Here is an 11,610-nt window from a genome sequence, read left to right as displayed (position 1 = left end):
TTCCAGATTCATATGCTCTAAAAATACATTTATAGGAACTGCTATAGGACTACTGCGTTGACTTGTCTAGTCCAATAGTGCAGAAGAAGTCAAACATATTCCTGACTGAAATATGAACTTTGTGCGTAATTAAGTTGAACAAACAGCAGCTTGAATGCAGGTGTACATTGTTCCTTGCATTTTTGTTTACCTTTTCCATCTGCGTACATTCGCTCAAGAACCAAAAGAAACATTTCCGTGTAGCACATATGCTCTCCTGAGTCACAGATGCAGGACAAAACTACATGGTGGCTAGACTCAGAATTTGATTAAAGGATGGATTTTGCAACTAAATCAGACTTTTCTCAGAATTCAGACCCTAAACAAATAATGAAAGAACTTAATAGGAGATTGTTTGATTTCTTAAACCATATTCACCGCTTAGAAGAATCCAACTTGGTGCTTGAAAGACAGATCCAGGAGCAAATAAAGGAAAATTCTTCAAACAACCATAACTGGAGTAAGAAGGAGGAACAATGTAATGCTCTAAGACACTCTGTAAGTACAGTAATATTCCATTTGATTCAGTTTTTCTTCAAATCCTGATTTAATCAACAGACCCCATTTTCAAAAATATTGTTTCCTACTTGCTAAATTGCTACATTGATTGCACTTTTAGTTGAAAAACTGAAACAGAGAAACATAGGATGAGATAGTAAATAGGGACTGTAAGGCTCATCTGGTCGGCCCAAATGGCTTCCTCTTGCAACTCACAAACAATAACAATTTTCAGTATTAATAACTGGAGGTTATTTCTGTAGTTCAGGGGTGCCCAAAAGGTCGATCGCGATCAACCAGTAGATCACAAAGGCAAAGCGAGTCGATCGCAGAACCCATCCCGGGCTCCGTGATAGACTCGCGTTCTACCTGCTTCCTGATGCCGTAAGGAGGACCCAGAAGCGCCAGGCTGAGCAGCCTTCCCCACCCGACGTCAATTATGATGTTAGAGAGGAAGTTCCAGGCCAGTCAATCGCTGTCTGACTGGCCTGGAACTTCCTCTCTGATGTTAGAATTGACGTCGGGTGGGGAATGCTGCTTGGCCCAGTGCTCCTGCGTCCTCTTTATGGCGTCGGGAAGCAGGGAGAGCTCAGAACTCAGCGGCGGTGGCTTGGGGGCCTGTTCCCTGATGGCAGCGGCGGTGGCTTGGGGGAGGGCAGGGACATAGAAAGAAAGGGGGCAGGCAGGGAGACACAAAGAAAGGGGGGCAGGGAGAAAGAAAGGGGGAACAGAAAGAAAGAAAGAAAAGGGGCATGGAGAGAGAAAGACAGACAGAAAGAAAGGGGAATGGAGAGAGAAAGACAGGCAGAAAGAAAGAAAGGGGGCATGGAGAGAGAAAGACAGGCAGAAAGAAAGAAGAGGGCAGGGAGAAAGAGAGGGGAGGGGCTGGGAGAGAGGAAGAAAAAGTTGGGGTAGGGAATGAGGTCTGGAGGAGAGGAAGCATACAGGAGGCTGAAAGAAGGGAAGAAATATGGATCCATAGTCAGAAGAAAAAAGTGCAACCAGAGATTCGTGAAATTACCAGACAATAAAGGTAGGAAAAATGATTTTATTTTCAATTTAATTATCAAAATGTGTCCGTTTTGAGAATTTATATCTGCTGTCTATATTTTGCACTATGGTCCCCTTTTACTAAACCGCAATAGAGGTTTTTAGCGCAGGGAGCCTATGAGCATCGAGAGCAGTGCAGGACATTCAGTGCAGCTCCCTGCACTAAAAACCGTTATCGCGATTTAGTAAAAAGGGAGGGGGTATATTTATCTGTTTTTGTATAGTTGTTACTGAGGTGACATTGCATAAAGTCATCTGCCTTGACCTCTTTGAAAAAACCCTGGAATATAAATGATAATTAACATTTTCTCTGCGTACAGTGTGCTTTGAGGTTTTCTAAAATTTTATTGTTGGTAGATCACTTTGACTTGGTCATTTTAAAAATAGCTCGCAAGCCCAAAAAATGTGGGCAACCCTGGTATAGTTTATAGTGTGTTCCTCTTGCAACTGCTATAGATTTCAAATGATCTCTAACTTTCCCTTCACTTCTGTGTGACCAAAGATCTTCTGTGCTTAACTCACCTTAACTTACTGTTCATGGTTGCCTTACCAGTACAGGCAGTCCCCGAGTTATAGACACCCAACTTAAGTATGACTCATACTTAAGAACACGGTCATGTCTTCATTTGATCCGCTGAGCAGTATTTCCAGTGGGACATAGACTCCTACACTTCTCCTGCAGCAGATTCAGGAATGATGAATGGCTGTATTAACAACAGTGTGTGGTTGTACATGCTGTACCTTAGAGGGAACACTGTTAGTGACCGTTGGCCCTTTTGGCAGCTGGGAGCAGAGGTAAGCAGCAAGAATCTATGAAGTTATGAATTATATACAAATCCTACTTAAGAACAGCTTTAAAAACGTAACTCGTACTTAACCTGGGGACTGCCTGTACTGGAAGACTTTCCTTGAATCCATCACCATTTTATGTTACTCCTGTATACTCTTTATCCTAGATTTTCCAGAGAAAAATATCTGCTTCTTGTGTATTATAAATGAACTAGTCTTTAAGCCTGTTACATTAACAGGTGCTAGAATAGATGTGTCTGTCTGTCTGTCTGTGTTTCTTTCTCTCTCTCTCCTTGGCCGCTGTCTGTGTCCTTCTGTATTCCCTCCCCCCCCTCCGAGCAAAGCTGTCTGCCCCCAGCACACCCCTCCCCCCAAAGCAGCCCCCTTTCCCTCTCCCTGACTGTCTCTCCATGGCCCCCCTTCTATATTGCCCCCAGAGCAAAGCTGTCTGCCCCCCAGCACACACCTACCCCCAAAGCAGCCCCCTTTCCCTCTCCCCAACTGTCTCTCCATGGCCCCTTCTGTCTTCCCCCCCAGAGCAAAGCTGTCTGTCCCCAGCACATCTCCCACTCTAAAGCAGCCCCCTTTCTTTCTCCCTAACTGTCTCTCCATGACCCCTTCCATCTTCCCCCCCAGAGCAAAGCTGTCAGTCCCCAGCACACCCCTCCCTCCAAAGCAGCCCCCTATCCCCCTGTATTGTTCCCATTCTTACCCTCCCTCCATCCCGGCATCTTCTGGTCTGCTCCTCTTCAAAGCAGCCTGCAATCGTGGCCGGCTTTAGTGAACCTTGCAGGCTGCTCTCCAACTCGGTAGTATGTTCCCTCTGACACGATCCCGTGCATCAGAGGGAACGTGCTACTGAAGTTGGAGAGCGGCCTGCACGGTTCACTAAAGCCGGCCATGATCACAGGCTGCTTTGAAGAGGAGGATCAGCGGCGGCGGCAGCGGTTAGTGAGTGAGGGCGGGAGGGGGGAATCTCCAGTGTGTTCCCTGTTGAGGACGCGGGTAGGGAGAGAGCTTGCCTGCGCTCCCTCCAGCGGTTGGTGAGTGAGGGCAGGAGGAAGGGAGTGGCCAGAGTGATCCCTGCCGCCGCGTTCTAAAATAGAATCCGGCCATGGATCAGAAAACACGGCCGCAGGGATCACGAAACTCTAAGTGCGCATGTGCGCTTGGGTTTTAGTATAGAGGGAGGTGTGGTGTAGCGAGGGTAGGTGGTGCTCCCCTCTTTCCCCATGCTACTTTCCTTCCCCCATACCTCTTTAACTTCACCAGTATGAGCAGCATCTCCAACCTGCTGCCCATGCCAGCCTCAACTCTCCCTCTGACATCGCTTCCTGGTCCCGCGATCAGGAAGTGTCTTCAGAGGGAGAGCCGAGGCCGGCGCGAGAAGCAGGTAGGAGGCAAGGGGGGAAGGGAAGGTGAGCATATAGCAGAAGAGGGGTGGGGAAGGAGGAGGCAGAGAGAAGGAGATGTGCCGGTGCACCCACCAAGACACCTCACCCCGCCCCTTACTACACCATTGGTAAGGTATATGAATGTCTCCAGAATGTCACCTCTCTTTCTCCTCTGAGGAAGGGGTGGGTTATGTTTTCAGTACAACACTAATGAATAGTCATGAGACAGAGTTCCACACCCTGAAGACAGTGCATTCAAATCTTTCAGATGTATTCATTAGTGATTTCCTGACAAATTTATAGCCCTCTGAGATGTCTACTCCTGCTCCAAGGTATATTTACAGTTTTGTTAATCTCGTTTTATAGGGCTTTTGGTACAGACTCTGTGGATGCTAGTGGTTGCTTGACCAATCCCAATAATGAGCAGTCCCCTTCACTGTTTCAAGGGAAGGGTAATTTGTACTGTTTGGCACCCCAATCATTTTGAAAAGCTTGTTCATGTGCTGCACCATTTGGTAGTGCAATTGGATAAATAATTTTAAGACAACCATGCAAAAATTAATTTGCCATGGGATTTTATTAGCACATATGGGTCTAACCTTGTTTGACCTTGCCAGATAAGCTATCAATGGTTTCTAATGCTAACCTCAAATATTGCTACTATGCTATCTGGCACTTTCTGAATTAAACACCGAAAGTCATGGCAGAATGCTGAGTGACTTGGAGAGGCAAATAAACTTAAGTATTCTTTATACTGAAGAGCAAAAATCTGAAATCTGTCATGAGACAATTTTATGGTTTTCCATTATAAATTATATTGATACATTAACTCCCCTGCCCCTTTTACAAAGCCGCACTGCCAAGCAGCATGAGCTAAATGTCGATTCGCCCATTCTATTCCTATGGCTAGCTTGGCATTTAATTTGCCCTGCCGAGCAGTGCAGCTTTATAAAAAGATGAGTTTATTAGGGAAAGCAGTACACATTTGAGGATAGCCAATTAAAATAATTATTCAATATTTCTTTTTTCAGATATCTAAGGTGGGTTTCAAGAATGCATTTCTTTCCTGGGAACTTGATAATAATCAGATGACCCTCCATCATTTAGAAGACAGGTTGTCTTTTAATCTTTATTTTCAAAATAGCACACCGAAAGTGTAATTATGTGGTTTAGAATAGAGAGTTGCACGGGGACAGAAATCAAACCCATCCCTGCTGGAAATTAAATCTTTTCTTTTTTTTTTTTTTTACACTATTTACAGTATTTATCTAATATAATAAAACGCTAGCCGCACATGCGCACTCCCATCTGCGTGTTCCGTTTTCCGTGCGCTGTAGGGCACCGCAGGTAGGAGTGCGCATGCGCGCAAAGCTCTCTCCCCTCCCCCCGAGGCAGATGTCGGCCACGGCGGCTGTCGGCGGCCCGAGGCGGATGTCGGCTACAGTGGCTGTCGGCGATTGCAGGCTGCAGCGGTTGCAGGCCGCCGCAGCCAAGCCCGGACGCCATTTAAAAATAAAACAGGCAAGTTTTTAAAGTCCGTATGCAGGCGGCATACTTCACGGCCGATGGCTTTTCAACCCCATCCCCCTGCACCGCCGCTGCTGTACCTTTTAAAACCCTCCACCCCCCATCCACAGCTTTGTGGTTAAGGCCTGGCTTCTTCGGGCAGCAGCAGCGTTTAAAATTCGCTGCTGTTGCCGGCTTCAGGCCTTCCTCTCTGGCGGGTCCTGCCTACTTCATGTTTTCATGAAGACAGGACCCGCCAGAGAGGAAGACCTGAAGCCGGCAACAGCAATTAATTATAAATGCTGCTGCTGCTTCTGCCCGATGAAGTTGAAGGAGGAAAGGGAGCAGAGGGGGGTAGGAAGGAAGGTAAGGAGGAAGGTATGGGGGGAAGGAAAATGCTGCACAGGGAAGTGGGGTGGGAGAGAAATGCTGCAGCACAGGGAAATGGAGGGGCAGGAAAAGGAAGGGAGGCTACTGCTGGGTAGGGGGAGCAGGAAAAAGGGGTTGATGGACAGAGGGGTGATGGACAGGGGGGGCAGAAAAATGAAGGGAGGCCTACTGCTGGACAGGGGGAGCAGGAAGGAGGTGTTGATGGACAGGGGGAGGTAAAACAAAGGGAGAAGGGCTGCTGCTGGATAAGGTGAGCAGTGATGGGGTGGTGGAGGACACAGGGGAGTTAAAAGGAAGGGAGAATGGACAGGGGGAGCAAGCAAGGGGTGGTGGTGGACAGCCAAGGAAAAAAAAAAAAAAAGAAAGACAGAAATACAGAAAGCGGCTAAGGAGAGAGAAAAAAAAAAGAAAGACAGACACACACGCATATATTCTAGCACCCGTTAATGTAACGGGCTATAAGACTAGTATATATATATATATATATATATCTCAAATGTAATCATTATTATTAATGACTGTTAGCTACAATTGCAGCATACATACATTCAACATAATTCTAATTAAAGTATTTAATTTTTTATTGAAATTCAAAGAGTAATAAAATTATATAAGCAATAAAACACAGAAAATTCAGCACCAACACCGCTCAATACAAAATCCACATTAACAATATATAAACATCCACAATAATAATAACAATAAATACACCCAAAAACTCAGCTCAAATCCCCCTTCTTCCCCTCCACTATCAAATACACAATAGGATCGAGATCTCTCCATAGTCCTATATATTCAATAATTTCAATTTCTTAATAATTACAGTCCAGGTTTGTAATGATTGTTGATAATATCCTCGACGCTTAGCTACATAAATTTCCATCTTCCCTAACATTGAGAGCTTCACCCTCCATTCATATTCATCTGGTACCAGGGACTGTTTCCAATAAGCAGCTATGAGACATTTAATCGCTGCTAGCCCCATGCGTAATAGGCATGTTTGCCATCTTGTCACACAAATAGTAGATAACCCCAGTAAGCAACATTGAGGGGTGTTGGGGACCGGAACCCCCAATAAGTGGGACAAAGAATTCACTACAATGGTCCAACAAGGTGTTAACACAGGACAATCCCACCATATATGAAGAAAACTACCTTCAGCATTGTGACAACGCCAACAACAAGCTGAGATCTGAGGGTACATCTTGTGAAGACATTCTGGGGTATAGTACCAGCGACACAACACTTTATAAGCATTTTCCTGGATTAATGCACAAACAGATACTCTACCCACCTCAGCACAAATAATATCCTACTCTTTAACAGTAAAAATGCAATGTAAATCCCTCTCCCAGTGTTGTCGGTAAATCAAATTAGGAATTTCTCTCCCCTGTAGGTATTTATATATAACAGAGATGGGCACGTTCTGCAACGTCACCCATAATTGTTCTAAATATTCAGTTTCAAAAAACGATGTTTTATCCCAACCCTGAGCCCCCAAGTATTGTTTCACTTGCAAGTATGCCAGATAATCCCCCGATTTTACCCCTGGAATGCGTAATAAGGCTTCAAACGAGATCAAAGTCCCTGTATGTAAAAAATCTCGAAAGATGGTCAAACCAATCTGTCCCCATCTTTCAAATTCTGGATTAGTTTTATCCACCAAAAATTGGGGTTCATCCCTCAATGAGGCCAAGATAGAAAAGGCCACCCCCATAGTTACATTCCTTCCTCAAATTACCCCACAATGTAAGTAAGTGCAATATATAGGGATTATCAGTTTCCAGTTTCCACTGTCGAATCATCTGCGAAGACCAAAGCCCAGTAGACAATCTATGTTGAGATATCAGGGACTGCTCTAACAACACTCCCCACTTGTGTGGATTCAATTCCCATTCCAATAACATCTGTAGTTGCGCTGCTTGATAATACCATCTAAGATTGGGAACCCCTTTACCGCCCCGAGCTCTATCTACCCACATCACCCTCTGAGAGATTCTAGGCATTTTATTTGCCCAGATAAACTTTCTAAACTCTGACTGTAAAATCTTAAACAGTCGAGTGGGCAAAGGAATAGGAAGAGTCTGAAATAAAAATAATAACCGGGGTAACACATTCATCTAGAGGACAGCAATACATCCCCCCCCCCCCATGAAAGCCACAGCCCATTCCAACGTTGTAAGTCCGCCCGAATTTTCTGAAGAATCGGCCCATAATTAGCCTCTTATAAAGTATCCGAGTCCATTGATAAATAGATACCCAAGTACTTAATACCCTTGGATGTCCATTTAAATAAAAATAGGTGCTGAAAATCAGCAACCTGTAATGGCCTTAAAGTAAGATTCATTATTTCAGTCTTATCTAAGTTAATCTTAAACCTGGATACTTCTCCATATTCCTCGAAGATTTGTAACAAGCGTCCCACAGAACAATTTGTGTCTCCCATGTACAAAAGAATATCGTCGGCAAATAAAGCTATAAGATGTTCAATGCCGTCTGCCTGAATCCCCTTCAGTCGAGGATGATTTCGAATAAATACCGCCAATGGTTCTATGGATAAAGCAAAAAGTAATGGGGAAAGCGGGCAGCCCTGTCGAGTACCCCGCGCAATGGAAAAAAATTCAGTATAAGTCTGATTGATCCGAAGACATGCCCGAGGCTCCCGATATAGCGCTTGAACCCAAGTATTAAAGAGTCCCCGCAGTCCCACCTTTTCCATAACAGCCCACAAAAATCCCAAGATACCCGATCAAAGGCTTTTTATTTATTTTATTTATAAGTATTTATATACCACTTTCTCAGTATCGATCGCCATCAACACCGCCTGTTCCTGGTTCCTCCTCACATGCCACATCAAATGTAAGGTACGTCGAATGTTGTCACCCACTTGCCTCTGTTGTATAAAACCAGATTGATCCATGTGAATCAAGCTGGGAAGAAGCTTACCCAGATGTACAGCTAAAACTTTTGCTATAATTTTAATATCTACATTCAACAGGAAAATAGATCTATACGAACTACAACTTAACGGATCCCTCCCAGGTTTCAGAAGGATCGCTATACTCGCTTCCCCCATGGAATCTGACAAGCGACCCCCTTCCGAGACCCCATTTATTATACGTACTAACAATGGGGCCACCCGTGGTCCAAATTTATTATAAAAGCGGCTCATATAGCCATCTAGTCTCGGGGATTTACCAGATTTTACACCCCGAATGACCCCCATTACTTCCCCCAACGTGACCGGTTCATTGAGCGACTTCCGGTCATCAGGAGACAGCTCCAGCAGATCTACCTTGTCTAGAAAACGATGTACCCTAACATTTTTCCTGCTCTCATCAAGACTATACAATTGTCGATAACATTCCAAAAAGGAATTACCTATATCTTTATCTGTGACCTGAACCTGCCCCCCACTGTCTCGAATCACTGTAATGTCTGTGCCTGTTTAATTTTAATATAACGAGCTAATTGGGCACTACATTTATTACTATGCTCATACTTATAAGACCGAAAGCGCGCTCACACATAATTAAACTCTTCCATTTGAAGTTGCAACAACTTTCTCCGTATCTGACGCAATTGCACCAGCGTATGGGAGTCTGATGTACTCTTGTGCAACATCTCCAAGGAAAGTAAGTGTCCCCGTAAGCATAGCTGGGCTCGAGTTCGTCGATGTTTAAGTCGAGCTCCCAACTTGATAAAAACACCCCGCAAAACGGACTTTAAGGAATCCCATAGAATCCCATCTGACACCTCCACCGTATCATTAAACTCCAGATAATTATCTATGCTACGGAGAATCTCCTCTTCCACCTCTGGGGTATAAATAGAGAATCATTAAGCCTCCAGTAGCGGGTTCCTCCCCCAGATATCACCCAGTACATCCCACCCAAACTGGAGTATGAATACTCCCAATTTTAGCCCCCCCTAACCTTTCCCCATTGATTCCTATGAGCCCAGAGCCCATCTATCTTAGTATAGGTTTGTTGCGCATGAGAATAATGAGTATAATTACGCTGGGTCCCATGCAGAAGGCACCAACAGTCTACCAATCCCAAGGAATGCATAAATGCCCGAAAAATCCAAGTATGCCCCGTAATTGAATCTCCACCCCCTTTAGAATGATCCAGTCACCCATTTGGAAACACATTAAAATCTCCCCCCAAAAGTATCACCCCCCTGAAGGAATAATAGCAGCTCACGCTGCAATGACCAATAAAACTCAGTTTGGGCAGTATTGGGGCCATAGATATTCACTATCGTCACTCTTTGCCCCTGTAAAGTCCCTCTCAACGCTAAGCATCTCCCCTGAGGGTCCCGATATACCTGCTCAATAACCAAACCCAAACCCTTTTTTACCAAAATTGCAATCCCTCCCTTTTTCCTAACAGAATCTTGCCCTTAATGTGTCCAAACATGTTCAAATGCTGGGTTCTCCAAAAAACCTGCATCCCTGGGCCTTAGATGGGTCACTTGAAGTAGACAAATATCCCATCCCATTCTCTTCAATTCCCGGAAAACAATACTCCTTTTCCCAGGACTATTCATCCCATTGATATTCCAAGATCAAATCCTAAGCATATCACTCTGGAATCCTATCCCCCTATTCCCCCTACCTCCTCCAATTTTCCCACAAATCCCACCTCCCCTCCTCCCCCCATACGTACCGATCCAGCCACCACCGGACCAGCCATCGAGAAAGAATGAAGTCTATCCCAAAAGGCTACTGTCCCCACATACCTCCTAATCATAACCACCCTTTAAAACAATAACAACATCTTCCCATCCTAGTCCCTTGTATTACATCAATTTCCTCTGTATCAACTACTCAAAATATCAACCACACATATAACCCACACTACTCATCCACACCCCCTCCCCAATAACACTCATGCATCTTTCTTCCAGCCGGGAGTCGCGTAACTAACCATAAAAACAACCCCCCCCCCAAAGCCAAAGTTGAAGGACCCTCAATTAGTCTAAAGGGCCCCCAACAAGTCCAGTCTCACTGCTGTTACTCAATTCTCCGAGGATGGCAGCTTCTTAGTCGACTGAGTAACCATGCACGAGGCCTCCACCGGTCTCCCCACTTTCTTCGAAGTCGCTCCAGTTGAAACACTAGGCAAGTTGTTACAACCCAAATCTTTCAGAGCAACCCATGCTTCTCCCACCATACCCACTCTGTGTGACTTTCCATTAACAGTCAACCACATTCCAAAAGGAAACAACTAATGATAACGATGGCCCTCTGAATGCAGTACCTGAGGCACCTCTCAAAAGGCCCTTCTCTTCTGTAAAGTCGTAAGAGCCAAATCTTGGAAAACTCCCACCACAATTCCATTCCATGAAAATTGTGGGCACTTACGGGCCGCTTGAAGAATTTTTTCTTTAAATAAATAGTCTCCAAAACACGTAATAATGTCTTTTGGGTTGCCTGGTCTGCTCGCCCCCAAGCTGTGGTGTGCTCTTAAAATAATAATGTTAGCTGCATCCACAATCTCTTCAGGCCCCAATAGCTGACTGCAAAAGTCGTTCACCACTTCCTTACAGTTCTTATGTTAGTCAGATTCAGGTACCCCTTTAAAATGCAGATTATTTCTCCTGATGAATTGGTATGTTAGGGCTTCAAATGTAACCTTTATAGAAGGATCTGTGTTATAGTGCAGCAACAGGGATGGTATGTATTAACCTCCCTTGAACACCTCCTATTTCAATAAAGTATATCAAGTGAATTCTCCAGGCCCTCAGAGGTGCAACCAGACAGTTCAATAAACTTTCACAACTGTTGGATTTATGCCAGGGACCCTATGACGATTGGGGGCATAAATCCAACAGTTGTGAAAGTTTATTGAACTGTCTGGTTGCACCTCTGAGGGCCTGGAGAATTCACTTGATATACTTTATTGAAATAGGAGGTGTTCAAGGGAGGTTAATACATACC

The 11,610-nt window shown here is 44.7% G+C and overlaps 1 protein-coding gene across 2 annotated transcripts in view; it reads left to right on the top strand.

Moving 5' to 3' along the window:
* Nucleotides 1–266: 266 nt before the first annotated feature.
* KRT222 (keratin 222) overlaps nucleotides 267–11,610 on the top strand; it is a 70,979-nt gene continuing 59,635 nt past the window's right edge. For both annotated transcript variants that reach the window (XM_033918746.1, XM_033918745.1), the window contains exons 1-2: nucleotides 267–537; nucleotides 4,802–4,884. In XM_033918746.1, coding sequence (XP_033774637.1) covers nucleotides 316–537; nucleotides 4,802–4,884 — 305 coding nt within the window. In that variant the 5' untranslated portion in view covers nucleotides 267–315. The remainder of the gene's footprint in view (nucleotides 538–4,801; nucleotides 4,885–11,610) is intronic.

This window comes from Geotrypetes seraphini, chromosome 13, assembly GCF_902459505.1.
Source record: "Geotrypetes seraphini chromosome 13, aGeoSer1.1, whole genome shotgun sequence".
Lineage (NCBI taxonomy): Eukaryota > Metazoa > Chordata > Amphibia > Gymnophiona > Dermophiidae > Geotrypetes > Geotrypetes seraphini.
The sequence above is the reverse complement of the archived record's forward strand: the minus strand, read 5'-3'. Positions and strand labels throughout refer to the sequence as shown.